General features: G+C 42.4%; 1 protein-coding gene across 1 annotated transcript; it reads right to left on the reverse strand.

Moving 5' to 3' along the window:
• Positions 1-964: 964 nt before the first annotated feature.
• Positions 965-21,490, reverse strand: ABCD1 (ATP binding cassette subfamily D member 1). Its single transcript, XM_081953092.1, has 10 exons — positions 20,402-21,490; positions 17,504-17,684; positions 14,798-14,940; positions 12,746-12,914; positions 10,468-10,562; positions 9,083-9,228; positions 8,394-8,539; positions 8,120-8,204; positions 7,256-7,381; positions 965-4,322 (listed from the first exon to the last, which is right to left on the reverse strand). Exons 1-10 carry the CDS (start codon positions 21,329-21,331, stop codon positions 4,124-4,126), a joined length of 2,220 nt encoding a protein of 739 aa, XP_081809218.1. The 5' UTR covers positions 21,332-21,490; the 3' UTR covers positions 965-4,123.
• Between the last annotated feature and the right edge of the window lie 1,870 nt (positions 21,491-23,360).

Raw genomic sequence — 23,360 nt, forward strand, 5'->3', positions numbered from 1 at the left:
ATTTGCCTGGAAAATTTGGCTGTATAAGATACATGTTTTGTTGATCACAATTTGCCTGTTCCAGGTAGATTAAGTAATTAGAAAGGGTTTGCTGGAACAATTCTCTCTGGGAGTCCATGGCCCAGAGGGTGAGCTCTGGAAGGCCTCGGGAACTTGTTGCCTCCATGGCAACCATGATAAGAGCTCACCTTCATGTTTATGCTGTAATAAGAGCAAATTGTCTTACCTTGATTGTCTCTGCAGATTCTGACAGGTCCTTTTCAGGGAAAGGTGGGTGGAATAACCTCCTGCAGACTCAATTGATGAATTTATGATTTCATCTTGCTCATCTAGGTCGGACTTTAGGTAGGCAGAATTACTATTGTGGTTTGTCACACAGTCAGCCAGATGTCTAGACTGGGTTTGGCATTTTTACCCACCTATTGAATCCTTGCAAAGGACCCGGGATAGGCAGATGTTGTTGTTTGATGGTGTTAAAGGTTACATCTCAGGATGAAAGTTGTTCCAGGTAAAGGTGCCTTTTGCAATTGACCAGTGATGGTTTTGTCAATGATGAAGATGTTCAGATGGTGCTCCAGTTGTTTTGGGATTGCATCTATTCCTATTATTTTATTTTTATCCTGCCTCTATTAAAATTTATACGTAACTTAAGACTGGGAACACACCTAATACTCCTTCCTCTCCCTATTTTCTAAACAACAGCAACAACTTTGTGAGATGAGTTAGGCTTAAAGAGACTGACCCAAAGTCACCCAGCTGGCATTCATGGCACTCACAGTCTGGCACTCACAGTCTCTTGGTTTTTAGGCCAGGATCTTAACCACTACACCAAACTGACTATTGTAGTGAGTGAGGGCAGGATCATATGTTATAATACTCTGGGGTTCTTTCAAACTTTCGGAGCCTGATATTTTCCGATTCCCATTTCTGACATATGGTAATGAACCCAGAATCACACGGACAATTGTTTGTGTTTCATCATATTTATTAACATCATCTGAACAAACCTGGCTTTGCCAGCATAAAAGGCACTGTGAGGACAGAAGAAAGACTGGTGTGGGTAGTCCTGCCTGTCCAAAACTACCAAGAAAATATTTGTTGCATAGTTTGCATGATTTTGACATCAAAGCTAATAGATGGAAATAGCTATGTGCTGCAGTGAGAATTTTACATTTGACAGACACGCAATCTCAATGTGGCACACACTCTTTGGCTTTTGCTGTTCTCTCCCCCTCCCCATAAGCAATAAAACAGTTCTGCTTCCTTGCTTTCTAGAAGAGTAGATAGAACATACCAGGCTTATAAAATGGCCCATAATAGAATCTGATAATGCTATCTCAAAGCACTTTACAAAATGTGGACACACAGTAAATAAAACGACTCACTTACACAATACAATAAAGGAGAGGAGGGAAAAGAAGACATTGAATTTCCTTCATCAAGCTTCTCAACATCTGGAACCTCCCTCCAATATCCAATCTGCTCTTATATACGTACATACTGACAGGTTTCACACATCATTCTACACTCTCATTCAAAACTATGTTTTGTTGATTAAGAAAGCTGGATGAATTCATGCCAAGCCGAGAACCATATTTTTTTTTTTTACAAATCACAATATTGCACTATATCACAAATTAACCCATCCCATTTTGGCTTAGTACAATCTGAATTAAAGATCTGTTCTAGAGGGCACGAGACAAGTAGTTTGATGCTAACCAAAACCTCCCTATGAATGTCTTGGACTTTACTGGTGAGATTGGGACAGCTGGGCTTGATGCGTCTGTAGCTGGAAAATATAACGATAGGGTCGTAAACAAAGAAGGGTCAGTGGTAGCAAATACCACAAGTTATTGTGGGAGTAAAGGAGCTGACAGAGAGCAGCACGGCACTGTTAAGAGTCTCTCTTTTGACCTGCAGGAAGCAGCAACTGTGGGATCGTGACTTTCTTGTTTCTACAAGATAGAAAGGCGGAACTAAAAGGTTGCATCGGGTCATTCAGCTGAATGTGGCGAAGTAAGCAGTCTTACTTCAAACAACAGGCATGGATGGTGGAGATAGAAGCTGGGCTTTTGAGCAATCACAACATTTCCTCAAGGGGCAGGTGTGGGAGAAAAGGTTCTTCAAGCTTTTTTCCTCATTGTGCTGTTTTTTTGTTTCATTTAATTATGAGGGAGAAGTGAGGGAGGTTGTTTTTTTTTAAAGAATACTGCCGCTTGCAAATATCGAAACCTGTCCAGTTTTTTTTTATCCCACAAAGCGCCTCATTACTCCGCACAGGCAGATTCAACCAAAGGTGGATACATGGGAGGATGTTATGAGTGGGATCCAAGTGGCTCAAAATTCTGGAAAACAAAGGAATTGTGGGCCAGGGCAGTCTGTAAGATTGATATCAGGTTTAATGAAGTTCCCACTAAAAGGAACTGTTGGGTGGGTTAGGTGCTAACATTAATAATAGTTTGTTGGTCTTTTATTTCATAGGGAGAAAGTTGATATCAGTACTTTAAACCATGACAATAGGAATTCTCACCACCCTCATGATTTTGGGGGTTTTTTTGGGGGGGGGAGGAAGACCAACAATACCATAACAATAGTAAGAATAATAATCTAATGTAGATCTCATAAAAGGGGACCCACTTATTCTTTTCCTATCTAGTGTAGTCCCTCTACAAATCTTACAAGTTAAAGTGACAGGATAAAATAATATGCACACAGTAGCTGAGACAGGAGCTACAGTATGCTCTATCCTCAATCAAGACTGGCTAGGATCTTATTCCAATGCAAATAAATTGGCAAAGCTCTACAGTTTGCAAATAAATACGCCTTTATGTATCCTGCTTGGGATACATGAATTGGGAACCCATGTAGCCTCTCATGGTCTACAGAAAATGAGAATGTCGGAGAAGTCTAAATCAAATGAGTACTTACAATAGAAATATTTCTAGGAAATTCTGTTGTGGTCTCTCTAGGAAATTCCAATCTGACAGACCCAATTCCATCGGCGAGTGATACTGAGATACAGCTCCCTCAATTAAGGGTCATTTCCTCCCCATAGTGAAGGCCTTCTGCATATCAGAAGGCATGTAGACAAAGCCTTGGGAACGGCTGGATAGTCTAAGCTGCAAAATCTGATCCTGCAAGATCACAACATTAAAGTAAATCCCAAACAGCAGTTTTCTTCCTGTTTCCGGAAGACTTTCCCATGTCTGTGTTTACTGAGCATCCTTTGAATGCAGTGGGGAGATCCCAGAGGTTACAAGGATGTGCTGTCGGCAACACAGTTTGAATCATCGATAAGAGTACCAGATGGTGAATCCTGGCACCATCTGAGCATGCTCTGAACAAGAGACACATAACTCCAAGGTAGCTTCAGAAGACGGGCCTCATGGATCCAGGACCTCCTTAGGCAACTTGCCTTCTATCACAAAGAGTTTCTTAATGAGACAATGGGTAAGTGCCTGAAAAATATGTGCATTTCATAGAACATAACCAGCCTAACAGAATGCAAATTTCGTAACTTTCTGCTTTGCTCCAGGGCTGTTTTTAAGGAAGGAGCAGACATCCCTCAATTTGGGTACCAGAAATCTGCCAGTGGAGCCAAATGTTGCAGCCTAGCTGTGCAAAGAAAGAGGCTGGCAAGAGCTCCTTTCACAGTTTTCACTTGTGCTCTATGTTTCTGCGAAGAAAGGCTGTGATTGGTTTGGCTGAAGTTACTGTGTTGGTGAGGTGGCAGCAGCTGAGATGTTACTCCAAAAAGTCTGTGGGTACAGAGGCTCAAGACTGGCAGTGGAGCAGCGCAATTCCCACTAGTGAAGAACTTGTACTATCTAGGGGTATTGAGGCACCATGTGTGTGGGGATTGAAAAGGCTGGCTTCAGAGATATTGGCAGTGTGGGGCAACCCCTTTCTTACTCCAGCCCTAAACTGAAGCAGAAGAATAAATTAATGGGTGCCAGAAATAAGTAATGCCCCCCCCCCTTGCAGGGTATCCTCAATTGCTTCTTGGGTGGCTGGGACAAAAACTGGCCATCTTGTGCAGCTCCTGAGCCGAGAGTGTCGCAGTTAGGATCCTTCTCCTCAAGCCAGCAGGAAGGGAGATTGGAAGGCACCCAAAATCACCAACCTATCCCACTGGAGAGGGTGCATCTTCACCTAATATTTGACAGAGTTCACTGAGACGTTGCTGCATTTCAGGGACCCCAGCCAGCTGCTGCTCCAGGCGCTGCTTCTCCTCCCGCAGGGTGAGACGGGCTTCAGGGTCCAGCTTCTCAAACCGCCAGCCACCCTCCCCGTCAAACTGGAGGAGGTGGGTATGGTACTTCCTGAAAATAAGGATGGAAGCTATTGAGAGACCCTTCCAGGATACAACTTCTGCATTCAGCCTGCCATCTTTCTCCTTGCTCAAGGTCAACCTCGCCCACACTGGCTCTGCTACTGTTCCTCATTCCTCTAGACAAATGTCCTCTGTGTAGGAGGGGTTTGGGGGAGGGTATTTTCCACTAAGCTGTCTCCTGGGAGGGGAGTCAGAAACAAAACCACTCTCAGTCTCCAGGGATGAGACCATGTTGCTCCTGCCCACACAATTTCCTGCTGAGGACATGACTCCCTGCTTGGAAGAGCAGTCAGGGACATGACAGAGAGAGAGAGAGAGAGAGAGAGAAGGAGGGAGGGAGGGAGTATATCTGGGGGCTGGTGGGGGAGAGGAAGGATGAAGCTTGGAAAGTGGATTGGCTTGAGGCTTGCCAGATTCAATACATAGATCCAATGTCCCTTTTTGCAGCGTGAACTGAAAGAATGAGTTCAGCAAGTGCCTCTTTTCCTGGCACAAAACTCCTTAAAGGCCCAGGATTCCTAGGGAAGAAGGTCCTATGAAAAAATTCCTTTTTTGTCCCTGCTTTAGGAAAAAGGAACCAGCTCCTGGCTAACAAAATAGGGGCAAATTCTGCTTCCGGGCTTCTAGGCACACTTTGGTGACCTTCCCATCTGAGTCTTGTGGCTATGAATAGGTGAGTACTTGGTAAAAAGGGATTTATACAGTAATACGAGGAAAGAATTTGCAGTCAGGGAAAGCACTGGGTTGGTACAGGCTTCCTGGAAGAATTGTATGCCTGCCCTGGTGCTATCATGGAGGGTTGCCAGACATATCCCAGGGATGAGTGAAAGCACAAGTAATAACATGGGAATTCTTTTGAAATGCCTTCCCTTTGTTAATCAAATCAATGACACACACATAAAAAAACAGCAATAGATGAGGCGTATTCTCAGGCAGGATTATATGGGCGGATTTCAGGGAAAGGACCTAGTAAGAATTCTCCAACTTCTTTACTTTCCCAACAACTCTGCATGGAGACAAAGGACGCAGAGGGTTCCACAAGGGATGTCGAGCAACAGATAAAGAAATGGGACTGGTCTGCACATCATGCTAAAGCAGGGGTGTCAAACTGGTGGCCTGTGGGCAAGGTGCGTCACACGCAGGCCACGCCCAGCCCAGCTCCGTGAATGGGAAAAACATTGTGAAATGTCACGTGACAGTAACACGACACCATGAGTTTGACACCCATGTGCTAAGGCATAAGACGCTGCTTGCTTTTGTCCCAGCATGCCGTGTGAATCTGTCCACTGTGGTTTGTAAACCTTGATTTCCAGCTAAAAAGGCTGTCACTACATTACAGTACAATTCCTAGCATTTGTAGACAGTTGCAAAGGAGGAAAGATTTCTCCTTATAAGAGGAGAAAGAACCTAGTGGAGATCCTGTAAAGAACTTATAGTTTACTGATTTTACAATGTCACTCCTGATATACTGAGTGGCTTAGCATGAAATATGAATTTAGCCAATTGTGAATAATTTTGAAAACCTGTGGTGTAACACAGTGTTCTAAAAGAATGTGTGAACTGAGGCTCTACCATACTGTATATAGCTCATTCCATACATTACATCCTTATTTATTCATGCTTTACTAAAGACCATTAGTGACTGGATTAGAACAACAATAAATCATAATTATGGTTTACACAATGTATTAATCCAAAAGTGAGTGAACAAATGTACAGGTAATCCTTGTTTAGCAACCACAATTAGGATTGGCAACTCAACCCTGCTTATAATCTTACTTCAGTTTTCCTTTGTTTTACAGGAAGGTCGCAAATGTGTGGACCGGCCGTAAACTTATTTTTTCATCACTATTCTAACTGCAGTTGCTAAAGAAGGACTGCCTATAACTTCACTGAAACACAACACTATTTCTCATGGATTAAATAGATATGAACACTTTTATTATAATACAGCTTGATTCACAGATCCTACTAAACTGCAACCATCTTACAAACCACAATGAGTGGGTTCATTTAGTAGAAACACGTGAGTCACCTAATGGCTTTGCAAGTTATCTGAATCCAATCAGTAAGTTTCAGTTCACTTGGCAGTAGGGATGACTGCTGTCAAGACCAAAATGGTTTCATGAAGCCACTTTTTATAGGTACTGTAATTGTCAGCATCTGCACCCACCACATTTCATTAGACCTCTTAATGTTGTTTCCTTCCCCAAATTTTGATTGTCTTTCGACTGCTTTTATCATTCCTTTTTTTTATTATCCCAATGAAATGGAATGTAATTCATAGAAACTCGATGCTACAGTAAATGCAAAACAACAGAATCCTGTGATACTTTAGAGATTAATACCACAAGAGGCCTCGGTGTTTTGGAGGACCTAATCAGGAACCTCTGGGAATATGTGCTACAAGTGTGATATATCTATTCCAATAAAAACAAAAAACACAGATATTTAAGCAAGGGAAGGAAGGTATAAAGCAGGGGTGTCAAACCTAAGGCTCGTGGGCCAGATCCGTCCTGCGGGGGTACTTAGAAACAGGGCCACCCTGGAAACAGTGAAGGACCAGCCTGCAGTGCCTCGGCCAGCGAAAACAGGCTCCCAATCTCCGTTTTTGGTTGGGACGGCCTCCTGCAACCTTCTGCCCATATGCAGCCCTCCCGAGCTCCATTTTCACTGGCAGAGGGTTGCAGGAGGCCATCCCAACCAAAAACGGAGATTGGGAGCCTGTTTTCGCTGGCAGAGCACTTGGCCCACTACAGGTGCCCCTGACATGAGTGATGTCAAGCTGGCCACGCCCACCCTGGCCACACCCACACCAGCCCTCCAAGGTCAAACACAACCCTGATGTGGCCTTCAATGAAATTGAGATTGACACCCCTGGTATAAAGCATCATAATATCCCAGGCGAAGAACAAGACATACCATAATGAAGGTCGGTGTGTGATAGACAGCAACGCTATTCCTGCATCCTTTGCTGCTTGGAAGATCTTGCCTTCTACATCAATACTGACGGCACTGGTGCATTCATCCAGGAGAGCATACTTTGGCCTGGGGCAAGGAAAGGAGGGCCCAAGTCAGCGATCCCAAATGCCTGTTTCACCAATCCAGGACCCCATCTGTCACTCCTGTACTATGCTGCCCCCTTCCTTTCCTTTATTCTCGTCTTTCTACTGGAATTACAGCAATTACCCAGTAACCACCTCATGGGAAAGGAAGGAAGCAGAGACCTGGAAACATAAAGGGCACCTGCCCTCTGGAACAATCTTGCTCTTTGACAGGCTTGACTGCTTTCTAAATACCACTTACGTTGAAATTATTCCAAAGACAATTCAGGAAATAAGGGAAGTGGCCACTCCTGGCTTGGATTATGCTATTATTGTTATTATTGTGGTGGCTGCTGTTTAAGAGTTTTATTTTGTTTTTACGTCTATATTGTTAAGCGTTGGAAATCTTCTGTGATTAGTGTTTGATCAAATCAACCGATCCATTTGGAATTGATCCTGACCACTTCTCCCCAACCCACATTTTTGGAAGCTCTTTGTGTGACTTAATCCAGCATCACCAGGGAGTGGTGTAAAGCAGTGGCCCCAAACCTTTTGGACACCAGCAACCGGTTCAGTGGAGACAGGTTTTTCCACAGACCAGAGGGGGTGTGGTTTCAAGTGCTGCTGGCATCCCATGTACCCCATCCCTTCACTTGTTTACATGGCCCAATTTCTGGCACGCTGTGGTTTTTGGCATCCCCTGGTGTAAAGTACAATTGGAAATGCAGTTCTAGGCACTAACCTGTGATAGAACATCCGGGCCATCCCCATTCTCTGTTTCTCACCACCTGAAAGTACATCCTTCCAATCGTTGATAGCTTCCCAACCTGATTGAAAAATAATTAGAGAAGCTCTACTGTTACTTATTCTGTATGCCGAGTTTCTCCACCTACCCAATTCCCTGCCTGCTGCAGGTAAAATAAAGGCAAACGAGGCACAGGATACATTTGTTCTCAGTAAAAGAAGTCAAGGTGTTTGATTGCCACCTTCTCTATCCATGCCAGGGGGCTACCCACCTCCTTCACGCTGTACAATATAATTGAGGTTGACGATGTCCAGGATCCGTTCCAGGTCAGAATCGGTATGTCCTTTCCATCCCATGTCCTTGGCCGTATCTGGGTAAATCACCTGGTCTCTCAGGCTGCCCACAGACATGTATGGTCTACAGTGAAATGCCAAGTAAACAAAACACACTAATTGGCGTTTGAAGAGCAGCTGAAACTCTCCACAGTTAGGGTGTTGATAGCCCTTTAAAGGAGGCTGCGTCCCTGTGTCAGACGAGCAAGTGAGGCATGCACATGACGGCAGAAGCTGAGGGAAACCTTCCTCAGTTTGGTGGCCTTCAGCTGTGTTCTCATCCCTGCCAACTGGCATACACAATAGCCATCCTGGGATGGTGAAATCTGGTACTTAATCAAACTGGAAAGCTACAGAATGCTGCAATAGTAGTTTGCATGAAGTTATCTAGAAATCTCACAACAGGGCAGAGATTCAAACTAGGGCATTCTTCGGTGCACCAGTTCTCTTTCTCTGATACGAAAAAGAGATCAGAACCTTGAGGCAACTGAAGTTCAGATCTCTGGAATCCAGAGTTTTCCTGTTTGTATTCCATTCCTCACTCAACCAGACTCATTCCAAGAGGGCCAACCTCTCTATTATTTGGTCCCCAGTTCCCCACCTTCCCCTGCCATACTAGCCACTGTACCTCTGTGGAATGTAAAACATTCGATGAGGAGGTGGTTTGTAGAGGGTGCCATTGTAAGTTGGCCAAAGCCCACCCAAGATCCGGAAAAGGGAACTCTTCCCACAGCCATTTGGCCCAGTGATCAGGAGGTGCATGCCTTCATCTACCTGCAAGGGAGAAGCACAGAGCAAAATATGAAAAAGGAAGAATAAAAATATAATAACAACAATATCCCAAAACATCTGGAGCAACACTTGAATATCACTAGCCTTGATAAAATCATCATCAGTCAACTGCCAAAGGCAGCTTTTACTTCGAACAGCATACATCCTGCAATGATACCTATGAAAACAACATCTGCCTATCCCAGGTCCTTGGATAACTCTTGATAGATGGATAAAAATGCCAAATCCAGCTTGAACATTTGCCTGACTATGTGACTAACAACAACGATAGGAATAATAGTCTCTCCTCATCCCCCCGCCCCCCAATTCTTGGCAGCTGTAATTGTTTCTCAGGATCCAAGCTCCCCGCCTCCCCCAATATCCAACAACGTTTACAACAGAAATTGTATTTGTCCTGGCAATTTACTTTATCCATTTGGTGCTCTAATAGCAATCTCTGTCTCAGCCCCATCAGCTCACTACCTCTCTTCTTAATCTGGTCTCAAGCTCCTGTTGCATTCCCAGTCTTCTTGCAAAATCATAAAGACCAGATGTTACCTATCAGTTCCATCAAAACACACATGACCCCTCAACACATAAGTCATCCTACCTGACCCTGAAACAGGCCAGACTCCCTAGCCTAGCCTTTCCCCTTCTGTACTCCTTTGCTGCTGCTGCTTGATCTCCCATTCTCCGAATTTTAGCCAACAGAATGCCTGCAGTTGCCTCCTGACACCCTGTCTCCATTCCATGTCAGGACTTTGTCCAGGAATATACAGAGAGACAATGGCCAGCAAAACATAGGCAGAGTTAACATGTTTGCCAATAGGACTACTACATAAACTAAGCATAAAAATAAAAGGTCTGCTCCTATGCCTTTGATCACAAGCTGACTTACAGACTTCCGAGGGGAAGATTCTCAGCATTGCCACCTACCAATTCCTGAATAGCAGGAGCCTATTAAAATAATATCTGCATAAGGCCTTACTCGATGAAAGTAATCTTAAATTGCTTCCCACATTGATGCAGTTAGATTAGAAAATATAACATCTCAACTTTCATCAGTGCTGCTATCCCAGTCCCAGTCTTCCTATTACTCACTCAGACCACCTCCCCGTGGACTTCCAAAGTGGCCAAACTACAATTTCCAGATTCTCTTTCCATTAGTCAAGCTGTTTGGCATTGTAGCTCATCAGGCTCTACAAAGTCAATTTGCCCTATACTGATGCCTTGACCACTTACTCGGATATTGAGGCTGGTGACTACCACATCCCCGGTGGGAGTGATGATGGGGATGTTTTCACAGACAATCCCATGATCAACATCAATCACATGTCCTATAAGCAAAAGAAAAGACAAGAGTCTTATATTCACAATGAAAGAAGCATTTCACTGCAAGGGATGCTGACTTTCTCCGTAGAAAGAAAGAAAAACAACAACAACCCTTTGTCAATTATTTCTTTTTCTCTGTGACTCACTTCACATAGGTGGAACCTGAGGCCACAGGCTCTTTCTGAGATTTTACAGCTTGGTGTGGGCACATTCATGGCTGCTGTTGAGGCTTTACAGTTTATTAAGTGGGTACCGTGGAGAGAATAGCCAGTCATCAGATTATGATCTGGTAAAGTTATTTCCCAATCTATTTCTAATCTCTCTTTGCAGGATGTTCCTCACAACCTCTGCTAATTTTTGCCTAAACTGGGGAGTACATCTCGTTTCTTTTTTGTTTGGCACAGACTCTAGAGAAAATCAAATAATATGGGCTAATCAACACAAGACAGTTCTGACAAGTTGGTAGCAAGGCCTAGTAAACCCATGCCCGAGGTTTATTATCTCAGTTTATCTATGACCACATAACTGGACATCCTATACAACCATCAGAATGTAAAGGCAAAACATTCAAGCTTTTCCTGCGTAAGCTTTTTTTTTAAATTATGAAAACCATCTTGCTGATTGATTTTAAGTTTTTGTTGATTTAAAACAAAATATCAAATAAATAAAACATTAGAAATTAATTCCTATCTGTGTTGTTTTAAAAACAAAAGGAATAATGATCAAAACCAAATGTGTACTATTTTTTTAAAGTGCAGGGATTGCTTTTGGAAGGTTAAAGTATATGGCACACTACCAAGAACAATTCTAAGGGCCTTCTAATGTTTGGAGCTATGATATGACCATCTCAAGTTCTCCAACCTTGGCTGACATCAGAGAAGGGCATGTAAAACTGGGAAGAAACTACTGCAGTCTTCCCTAAGTTGTTTCCCTCTCTAGACCTTTTGCACACCAAGGACCGGTTCCACGGAGAGAGGTTTTTCCATGGACCACAGGGGTTGTGGTTTCGTGTGTTGCCTGCATCCCATGGGTGGGACTTCACTTGTTTGCAATGACTGGTTTTTAGCATGCCGGGCAATGGTGCCGGTCCACGGACCAAGGGTTGGGGACCCCTGTTCTAGACAAGGTAGACTACAACATCCATTGCTTCCATACAGTATGGTCAGAGGCTCAGAGCTATTTGGAGAAAAGAGTCCCAGATATCTGGAGAGAGCCAGATTAAGAAAAATCATTCGATTCTTTCGCAGATATTATGCTTAAATTATATGAGTATCTCTGGATTCCACCAACTGCCCTTGGAAGTAAAAAATAGACTGTTGGAACTTTACATGGCCCACAGCCAGCCTAAACATTCAGGAAATGTGAGGCCAAAAAAAAAAAAAAAATCCCCAGGGGAAACTTATTTTGTTTCCTTTAAGACAATTTAGAATTGTACGGAAAAGTATCAGGCCATAAATGTGTTTTATATGTTGTGTTAAGATACAGTTTATTTAACTGGTTTCCTGAACAAACCCCAATTGATTAGATTACAGTAATCCTAACTATGGTTTTCAAACCACAGTGGCAGGATTCAGGCAATAAACCAAACCAACATCCAATAAGCCACATTTTCATTTCCCTGTCATGTGTGAGACAAGCCAGCATTTCTCCTCTCTGTTGCTGAGGCCTTACACACACGCACACACACCCCTTATAAGATCTACTGGGAAGAGAGCAACAAAACCATGTCTTCTGGAGATGAAGGCCTTCTAGGCCTTCTGGAACATCCCATTCCCATTACAACTTGACGCTACAGGAATGGTGACTTATTAAGAGTGGGTGTGTCCTATTTATTTTCCTCCTGTGTCATATATTTATAGACTGACAGGCTGAGGGCAGGGATTGACTGTTTCTATTCTTATGTAAGCTTTGCTAGGAGTCACTCAGGGTATAAATGCTTTCAGTAAATCCACAGCATAGACTGAGCTTGTGCCTATTTACTTAGAAGATGTCTGCTTTCTGGGCGTCTGCAGCTACAGCCACAAAACAGGAGTGGCAGCCATGATATCTTCTTTTACCAATAAACAAAATACTTAATTAAACTTGAGTGTCCAAGGCTACAGTCTTAATTAGATCCTTGTCAGTTGCTGGAACTAAATCTTCATCTAGCAGGATGCAGTTGTAAAATCAGCTGCAGGGATAGACATACCTTGGATCTGGAGTGAGCCCTCGACACGCATACCATGTTTCATAACTGTCCCCGCCTGAGCCTGGCCTTCATCAAGCTCTCCAGGGCGTCGGAAGTTGCAGCATTTCACATCCTCAAATACCTGGAACATCTCATACACACGAGCAGTGTAGCCTGCTAGTTCAGTCGCCTAGAGAAGAAAGACACAACGGCAATTCATTTACATCTGGAATGGGAACCCGCATATCAATTATTAAACCTTTTGCCAGGGGTTAAGGTAGTGGCCATTCACCGATGGTTGTTTTCTCAAGCCTGTTTCTCTGTTCACAACAGGCCAGAATAATGTTCAATGCATTTATCGTATGTCTCAAGTACTCTTACTGCACTGGAGACATATGAAATCATACAGTTCGTATTTGCAAAAGGTATCCATAAGATATAATCAAACTGACAATTAGGACTGTAGCAAGCAGAAGGCAAATGGGTGTAACCAGTATCTCCCTGAACCCACAAAGTAGTGCCTCATATTTACTACTGGGATTACTAAATTATTCAATTGATGCAACTACCTTTCATTTACATTCTGTTTTTGTATTTAAAATATTCAATCTACCTCTCCCAACAGCAATTCAACTGGAAAACTTCCTCTTCCATGAACATCTCAACCTTTTATTTTTCTTGTTACATTTGTAAGCCACACCAATACAAAAGCAATTTTGATGTCAGATTTTTCTAGGGTCTTGGGAGGTGTACAATAGAAACCCAATATACTGGTTATGGTTCTAGACTTAAAGCCCAAGTCCGTCCAAGTCACCTATGCAGCTCACTGATTCATTTTGGTTAGTTTCTCTTTAAGTCTTCAGCAGTTTTTATGAGGTGAAATTAGGAAAGATCCTCATGTAAACTATTTAAGCTTCAGGAGGAGAGGGATATACATGCAATCAATCAGTCAATCAATCAAATACAGCAGGAATACAGCAGAAATGGGTACTTTAGGAGTGTATATTGCAAAACAAGAAAAAATAAGGCCAAGATTAATGGGTATTGAATGAATATGGGCCGAATGAGTGACCCATATGAAAGACGTGTTTTGAATTTTATATATCTCGAATGAATGAGGACCAAACTGCAAAGAATATGTTTTGGTCAGGCAGCAACCGTATTTAATATTTCTGTCTCCTATTTTCTCCACAATTATTCTATGAAGTGGGTTGGGCTCAGAAAGAGTGCCTGGCCCAAAGTTATCCAACCAGCTTTCATAAGTAAGGGAGGCCTAGAATATAGAGTCTCCTGGTTTCTAGGCCAGCACCTTCACCACTATACCAAACTTGTTCTCTGTGAAATTAAATTTCGTTTACAAAACAAGCATCACATCAGAGTTATTTTGAAAGGAGGTAAAATAGGGATTACATCAATATGATTGATAAACCTGACAGATGGTGTGACATTAAGCCCCAATGATGTGCATAGGCTTTGGTGCTAGCATAACGTATGAACATGGCCAATGTTGGCCTGATTGTTAGATCCTGGCTGAAAATTCAGACAACCACTAGATGGTAGCAAGGATAGGTTTCTGTATCTCTTTACTGTCACCCAATGACCATCTAGATTTGTGCAACCTGGTCTGATAGCCATAGAGAAGGTGAGAGAGATCTACCCAGATCCTGTGAATGCCTAATCAGAAATGAATATTATATTTACTATACTATTCTGAAGAGAGGAACATAAAGGATGGTAGGATTCAGTGTGTTTGTCTAGCTGGTAACAGACGAAAACTATTCTTTTGAAATATTAGCAGTGCAAGGTCATAGGTATGGCTCCTAGAAACTACTAAAAATTCCCATTTCAAGGATATTAAGAAGCAACTGATAGCTGATACAAGGCCTTTCTGCCTCTCAGAACGTGCAAGACTGAAGCCCTGCCTGAATGCAGGTCATGCTTTAGGGAGTATGTGCCTTTTAGAATTGTATCTGAGGAGATTATAAAGAGATAGAGGCTTTACATCCTTATTTACATCCTTCATCTGAGGATCAGACTGACCCAATTCATCCCCAGGCAACTGAGCATCTGTACCTCTTTGTAGGAAGAGATGACCCTCTCTGTGGCATCAGCTCCTGCAGACAAGAGACTTCGTGCTGTGGTAAAAGCCTCAGTCCTCAAGCTTACCAATTCTTGCTCGTTCATTTCCAGTGCAGCTTGTTTCACCGCCTCTGAATCTGGTGGAAGAAAACTGTGATAGGGAGGAAAAGCTGGAACACTTATCTCAACTTCTCCACTGACTGATCCGAGGTCGCTTATTCATGCTGAAGTCTGGCACCTGTTGAAAATGCCAGCATGAGAGCCCTCCTGTGATGGGGGCCAGAACAAAAAAAGGCATTCCTCCACAAAACTATGAATAGTCCAAATAAGTAATAGTCCAAATGTTGCCTTAAAATGTTCTGTAATAAAGCTTCATGAAGAAGACAACTGTTCATTCTTTAGGTTTCCCTTAATCCTTCAAAGATATCTTGCACTGGATTTAAAACTGTTTTACATAGTTTAATCATTTTCCTTGTATTTGTATTTGGGACAACTAGCAGGTGAAAAAATTACAACACGAAGGAAGTTAATATTGATAGTCCTTGACTTAAGATTGGTCACCCTTCAAAGTTATGACAGACCCCCCTCTAAAAGCTACTTATGACCCAATCCTGAAGTTGTATATCCACTGCAGATGTCTGCTTGTGGGATTGTGTCATGTGGCCCAGGAATGGTATGGCCTATATACTTTTTCCTTATCCAGATCTCCTGAGCTCTGAAGATCTTCAAAAGGTAAGTGAACGATAGGTGACAAGATGTGAGGAAGAAGCCCAAGCAGCTGGGTGGGATCCCCAAGGAAGCAGAGCATGGGTGTGGGGGGGGGGGGGGGAGGCCTTGGGCAATCTGAAGCAGGTGGACTTGTGCCTGAACACCCCCCCACACACACACCAGGCTCTTCCCCATCCTTGCTCCACTTAACAACCTGTGTGTTGGTTTAATGTGTGTTCATTTAACAAATGCATCAGGAAGAGCAACCCTCCTGACTCCAACTATACTGTGCAGGCTCCATTTTGGGTCTAATACAAGGACTACCTGTACATGGTCTCCATGAAGAGGTAATTGCATTTATACAAACTGCATTTATCATTTTGTATTTTATTACATAAAATACAAAAAGTAGTAAAGAAAATAGGAAATCAAGGGAGGGAAAGGGAACAGGGAAAAGGGGGTGTGAAATATAAGGGGGAAGAGAAAAAGAAAAAAAAGTTGGCATTGACTTCTAACTCTTCCTACTACAGTACAAGATAAATACACTCCAGCCTCAACTTTTTGCTTTTACATATTAATATATAACTAGCCATTTCAACAGCACCAAATCTTTCTAATCAACAAAAAACCAAGATCAAAGTTTCTTTTTTTTTTCTTCACAAGCAGAGGTTCCAGAAGTGATATCCAAATACGAACAAGTTTTCCTTTTTAAATAATCAATTTAACCATTCCTGCTTTACCTTCCTTGCTATAGAAATAATGTGTATGTCTATTTGTACCTAGTAATCTTTGTGAACTGTCATCATTTTTATTTACAAAACTTATTGTGTTATTTCAAATTCTTTGGCCTTACTGAAAAAAAAACCTGCTAGAGGGAACCATCAACAGGGGAAGAATGAATGATTTTAGGCTTTTAATGAAAAAACAAGGTATTTGAGAATTAGTGAAGAACCAGCTGACGGGGAAAGCTTGACTCCCTTATCCCAACACTCCTTCCTGTTTTTCCTCTTGCTCCTTTACAATGGCTACCCAATTACAGCTGAAAAATTAAGGAGAGAGATACATATACAAAGAACTCTCTGCTGCCATGTAGTGGTCGCCTGGAGTCTTGCTGCCCACTTCTTTTGGAGTTACTTCTTCCTTTCCACGACCTGTCAAATTGGAATTCTGAGCAAGTGCTTGCTGTGGAACAGCACCAAGAACAAGGTGACAGGTGAAAACAAGCAAGCATAGATAAATACGCTCCCAGGCCAAATATTGGGTAGCTGCGAAATATTTATTCCAACCTTGAAAAGATTGTGATAGTTTAAAGACTTCGGTGTTCAGACAACCTGCTTTTGCTCTCAAGTGTTGCACAATAACACCACTGGCTGTTGCAGTTGTCTCCTATCTGTTCAGTTTTCCACTAGCGTAAGTGCATCTTTCTGTGCTTGGTTGCATTTTCCTGTGACTATTTCTATACTAGCGATTCCAGATATCTGGATCTGAGAGGGAAAGGGTGAATTGGAGTGCATGTGTCAGTGCACATAGCAATTCCTTTAAACTAGTATGTCTTTACTTGGGATCATGCAGCTGTTGCCCTGCAATCATAGGGGGGGGGGGAAAGCATGTTAGCTTTAAGGAGGTACTGACACGATGCTACAGGCACTTGTGGCCACTATAAATCCATATCTCTACATCACCCAGCCATTGTCATCATGATATACTGACAGAGGAATGGTTGGGTAACACCACCAATCACTGGTGTGGAAATGGCTTATATGAGACCTGTAGATTTGAGTCAATGAGAAATTGCCCTGAGCTATTCTGCCCTCACTAAGTTTTCCAGTAAATTAGCAAGTAGTGTTTCAGCCATCATCTTGAAAGCATCCTAATGATTCCATATTGATCCTCTTCCAACTCCTGCCTGTTAACATGTGAGCTTAAATGTCCATTTTGGGCTATGTTGCTCACAGAAGAGCAGTGTTTTTTGCTTCTTTCTCCAATCCTCACCTGTTTCAGAGTAGCCAGTAGCAGTGATGATCGGTACAGCCACCATGACCAGCCCAGCAGCACTCCACACGTACTTCATAAGGAACTGTTCCAGCATCACATACCAGAGTCTTTCCAAAAGCAGCACATTGATTTTAGAGGCCAGCTGATGATAACAATGCCGCAGAAGGGACAGCTCCACCTAAAAAGAGTAGCAGGAGGATACAAAATGGCTTGAGGTTTAGAACCACAAAGATAAAGGCAACTCTGTATAGTTTTTATTTTAACAATGTAAATGTACCAAAGAGGCACGTAGACTAACTGACGTATTCCTGGATCAGAGAGAAGAATAAGAGCCAAATGAATTAGAAAATTAGATTGAGGGAGACACCTGTTCTTATAGGCTGGGTTCACAAATCATATGAAACTAAAATCAAAACAAAATCACAATGGGTTAGTATATTGTGTGAATCTAGACATAATGGTCTGTAATCAGAATTTATAACGTTGAATGTTGTTTGATTTAGGCAATTGCAGTTTATTGAATAAACCAAGATGAAAAATACCATGAATTACTATAATACGCAAATTAGGTGCAGAGCAAATAAACCTAAAAGTCAGAGAACCCCAGATAAATAATCTGGTTTGTTATTATTTCTACAAATATGAGAAGTTACAGCCAAATTATTACCCGCTACAGTCAGTGCCTTCTGCAGTATATTTATATACACTGAAGTTTTACTCTTTATTTCTACGGCAGGAAAAAAAATCACCTATTAGAACTTAGATCAGCAGCCTGTCTTTAAAGAAGTCGAAACAGGATATATTAAAAAGATTTTAAAAAATAAGTAGCAGATTTAATCATCCTCTTGTTGTCTATCATGTAGACAGCACTATGGGTTAATTCCAACTTGTGGTTTAGTGCAATGATGTGATAACATGATAACAGAGCAATGAACCAATCCCTAACATCTTAGTTATAATTTGCAATAAACTCAAACACAACAGAATAGAGATGCTTCAGGTTTTAATTCTCCTTCTGTCACTCGAAACAATTTTAAACAGTATTTAAAAAAAAAAAAGCACCACTACCTCTATTCCAAGGAAAGTATCGTACATGAGTTTCTGTTTCTTCAGCTAAGCTGTTGTGAAAGAACAGGGATGGATAAAAACAAAAGAAAGAGGTTTGCTGTCTGTCATCAGTATATCTCAATGAATGAACTGCACCAGATTGTCCCTCTCACTCTGCAGAAGGGTTAAATTACTTATTAATATCCTATCCCACCTTTATTATTTTTAAACAATTTAAGAGTATCTAATATACTTCCCTCCTCCTATTTTCCCCACCGCAATCACCTTGTGAGGTGAGTTGGGCTGAGAGAGTGATTAGCTCAAAGTCACTCCATGCCTAAGGTGACACTAGAACTCATAGCCTTAATCACATAGCCCATATAAACAGATGAAAATGAAGGAGAACAATTCTAACTTTAGTTGCTCTACAGCAAAGTTCTAAAAATCTCTTCCTTGCAGTTGAGTTCGTGGAACTCTCCCCATCCCAATTTTAGCTAAGAATATAAAATTGCAGCCCTTTTTTCCATTTTCTTATCTTTTCTAATTCATATATACATTTTCTTATCTAATATTTGTCTTCTCTCAACTGTCCTACACCTTCTTCAGGCCTTATTAATCTCTCAGAGTCTATAGCCTTTAGATCAGAATTCCATGAATCCTAATGTAGTTTAATTGACATTTCCTCATCCACATCAGGTACAGCATAAAGGAATCATTAGGTTAGCTCTGTGGTATATGCCTACATGCACTCTGAACTACAGTCCTTCTACTGTAGCTTTTATATGCAAACAGGTAACACAAACTGCAAAGATTAACTGATGGCTAACTACGGAATAAATACATGCCTCTAAGAATCCTCTAAACTTCCCTAGGCCCACTACAAAATCCAATAGTGGATACAACACAGACATCACATAACAAATGTTATTATGTCTAATGCTGGTCATGGGATATTATTGAGCCCTTGCTTTAAAAAACAACTGTTGCATGTTGATTCTTTTTTTTTTTAATTCGAGGTGAACCTTGAAAAGGGGAAGAAAACATTCGTTCCCATTTGCTTGTGATTTTTGTGTAAATATGACTTTAAGTGACTCTTAATTATGGAGAGAAGCTACTACAGAAAGAGATGTTTGGTCTTGGAATGAAAGTTATGATTATTAGTATCAAATTCTCTTTCCTGGTGTTAAAACATCCTTTCTTTCTCCATCCTTTATCAACAGGAGCTTTGATTTATACCGATATTCCTTGCTGGTATGTCTTATTTCTATATTTGGGAATCAGAAATTCCCCACACCATACACATTTACTGCCCTTCAGTTCACTCCTCTGCCTGGGAATGTAGGAAACATTAAAAGACAAGCCGGTGCCAAAGTTAGAAGGCCTTCAGGCTACTTCAACTGTTTGAATTAGTTAGAATCAACAGAAACTAAGAAAGATTTTTGCAGGAAATTGAAAATGACTGAAGTTAGCAACAAGGACAGATTATAGATTATAATCAAGGTTAGAGCCCTAGATGTGCCTCAGGACATATTCAAGGAGACAACAAAGGAAGGAAGTAAACAAGGGTGCTGGTCTAAATATGTTTTGGGGCAGCTTCATTTCACCTAAGGCAGAATTGAAACAGAGTTAGCTGCAGGGACTTTTGGCATAGTTCTTACAGGTGTTCGTGGTAAATTACTAATGCAGAAAATAAAAAAAAACAGTATTTTCTCTCTACTTTTCTAATTAGACTGTTGTCATTCCTCATTTAGAATCAGAAGAGTCAAAATAGCCCACAGACTTCCTCTTTCTAAAAAGATAATCATCTTTTTCTACTAAAGAATATTGGCATTCTGCCTCCTACTTTACCTTATGCCCACCATAGAAGGCAATCTCTTCCGAATTGGCCACCACCCGAGAATGCATGTAGCGCAGCTCTCCTTTCTGGCGTGCTTCCTCAGCCACCAGTTGGCCAAACTTTGGTGAACAGGCACGTAGCACCTTGGCAGTGATGCATACTACCAAACCAGCAATAAGTGAGGGCCAGGCTGTGTCGGCCCCCTTTGATCTAGCTGAACTGACCAAGGTATAGGAAGTCACAATGAGATCAAGGACAGGCTTGGTCAAGTTTGAGTAGAGATGGGCCACGGAATTAGCGAAGGCCACCAAATCTTCGGTGAGCGACTGGTCTGGGTTACGCAACCGTCCATCCATGTTGCTGACCCGGTAGTAGGTCTGACCCTCAAAGTAGAGCTGATAGGCATGGTCCACTAAGCGTCCACGGAAGGCCAGGCTCAGTTGTCCTTCCAGGTACCGAATGGCACTGTTGACAAAAGTGGCTGGCAGGGCAATGAGGAGCCACTGAAGAAGCTGCCATGCAAAGTCCCGTGGGTTCTTACGGACAATGGAGCGGGCCAAGCGTCCATCCAGCTGGGCCACATAAACCGAGAGGAAGGTGCGGCTAGCAAGGGCAGCTGAATGCAAGGCCAAGAGTCCTGTCTGCCGGCACAGTGGCCCTGGGAACAACAACCTCAGGAGTCGCAGGAGACGGAGAAAAAACACCTTGTTCACACCAGGGGGTGATGCAGCGCCCACCTCCAGTTCCCCCCACTTTGCTGTTGACTCTCTGGGGCTGGTGGTCTCTGGATTCACCTGGAGGACCGAGGCAGCCCACTGTCTCCGCAGGATGGGGTACAACTTCTTGGCCCCATATGCTGCCAGCAACAGTGCCACGGCTGCCCTTTTGGCGGTGATTCCTTGGCTCAGCCGTGTGGCTACTTTGGCTGTGGCGTAGGGCATGATCTCAAGGGGTGGGAGGCAGCGCCTCCGCTTCGCGCTTCTGCTTTTCCTCTCTCCCCAGCAAGAAGGCAGCGTCCTCCGGCTAACTGTAGCTGGGCGGGCTCGCCAGCCGGGAATCGGCTCTCAATCCCCAACGCCCAACCCTCGGAGTGACAAGAGGGGGAGGAGGGAACTGAAGAACGGCCATCCCTCAGACCATAGAGAGGACGAGATAGGGAGGACGTTTCTACAGGTGGCCGGTAGAGGGCGAGGCCGGGAAAGAGCGGTTTCTATACTGCTGCGTTCTGAGAGAAAGCAACAAACGCCAAGTTTCGGAAAGGGTCCCGTGACGTGACCTTGCTCTCCTGTCCCTGCTGTCCAGCTTCGGCCCGCTTCTGCAAAGCCTTGGCTATAAATGGGTCCTACCGTCATACCTTCAAAGAAATCAATGCGCTAGAGTAGTTTTGCAAAGGGATAAGTTTGCTTTGGAATTGCTGTGAATCATCCATTATGCCGTAAGGGTTGGAATCGGGATTCCCCCCCATCTCCTCCTCATAATAAACTGAAATGGAGAACCACGTTATCAGATGACTGTAGTTATAATACCATATCATTGGGTCGAGCACATTAGTGGTCATTTGTATGAAACGCGTCTGTGAATAAAGACGATTTACTTGCAGGAGCGATCGCTGGAACACATGACAGGACCGCGTTAGAGAAACCGTATGCTGAGCAAGATGCTAGTTGTGTCCATTCTATCTCTACTACTACTCTGCAAGATTGGAGAGATGCAGCTACTACACCGGACCCAATGTAGAGCTAACAGAAGGTAGAAACTGTTGTCCCTACAACCGAGACTCAAATATCGTATGAACAACCACACAGAAGGTGTGACTTCATCAGAGCTACAAGAAGGGACACCAAAAAGAAACTTGTGTAGGAGGAATGGGTTTTTTTTTTTTTTTTTTTTTTTGTTAATTCAGTGCTGGTGGCTGACTCAAGTTATTTGCAAGATGCAACTTCCAAAAGCTTTAGGAATAATTAGTCCAAATGAATTAGAGAGTTCAAAACATTAAAGGAGATTAAAAGTAGAATCTACTTTGTCATCACTGTGGAATCTGAGGAACAAATAGCAGCCCACAAAAACTCATATGAGCAGCACTGCTCTGAAGCCATCTCATCCATCTCACTACAAGGAGAAAAATCTGTAATTTCAAAGTATGTGATTCCTGATACTGTATTTTAATATATCATTTAGAACACAGCTGCTGGTATTTTTCTGGCTCCAAGAAAGAGATTTCATAATTCAAATGTATTTCATCAAACAGTGGTATCGATACTTAGGCTATTATACATACGAATCCTTATATAACCAAAAGCCAGAGGGCAAAATAGTTGTTTTGAAGCAAGACTCGCCAATAGGTTTGCCAAGAAATCACAGCCTGATTAATATTTTATCTATGAATACATAGATGACTTAGTTTTTTCCAGGTGTGTTTCTAAATTGAATGATTGCCAAGCTTGGTTACCCTGATACTAATTGATACAGCATCGTCTAAAAGCTAAGTGATTGTGCAGGCTATGGCAACTGTGGCATGCTGAGAGCATCTGCTGCTCTCAAGCTGCAGTTCCTGGAGCTGTTTTTACTTGTTAGATTTATAATCCAGCTTTCTTTCAAGAACCGAAGACAGTGTACATAAAGGTATTTTTCGCACTTTTCCCTACAGGGATAACCCTGCAAGGTAGGGCATGCTGAGAGAATATCTGTGCCTCAAACATCCAGTGGCTGAGGGTGGGCTACAACTAGGTCTCCCTGGTTCTAACCTTGAACACTATGTGGGCTTCCCACTGTATATTTAAAATTGGTTGCTATGATGCCAATGGAAGAAGGAGGGCAGAGCATGAGGCACTATTATCCATGTGTTATATACTAGAAACAGAAGTGCTCATCTCTTCTCAAAGATACTTATAGTTCCTACCAATATTAGGATTTTCAATATGTGACTTGGCTTCTAACAGCTCATCCCAGCCTCCCATTGAAGAAAGCATT

The sequence above is a fragment of the Natrix helvetica genome, assembly GCF_964273705.1.
Source record: "Natrix helvetica genome assembly, chromosome: 1".
NCBI lineage: Eukaryota > Metazoa > Chordata > Lepidosauria > Squamata > Natricidae > Natrix > Natrix helvetica.

Excerpts from the sequence above, each read along its gene's own strand:
- ABCD1 (XM_081953092.1), bottom strand. The coding sequence starts at position 21,331 with ATGCCCTACGCCACAGCCAAAGTAGCCACACGGCTGAGCCAAGGAATC. Across the intron at positions 9,229-10,467 it reads TCACCAGCCTCAATATCCGA|GTAGATGAAGGCATGCACCT; the intron begins GTAAGTGGTCAA and ends TCTCCCTTGCAG. Across the intron at positions 8,540-9,082 it reads ATGTTTTACATTCCACAGAG|ACCATACATGTCTGTGGGCA; the intron begins GTACAGTGGCTA and ends ATTTCACTGTAG.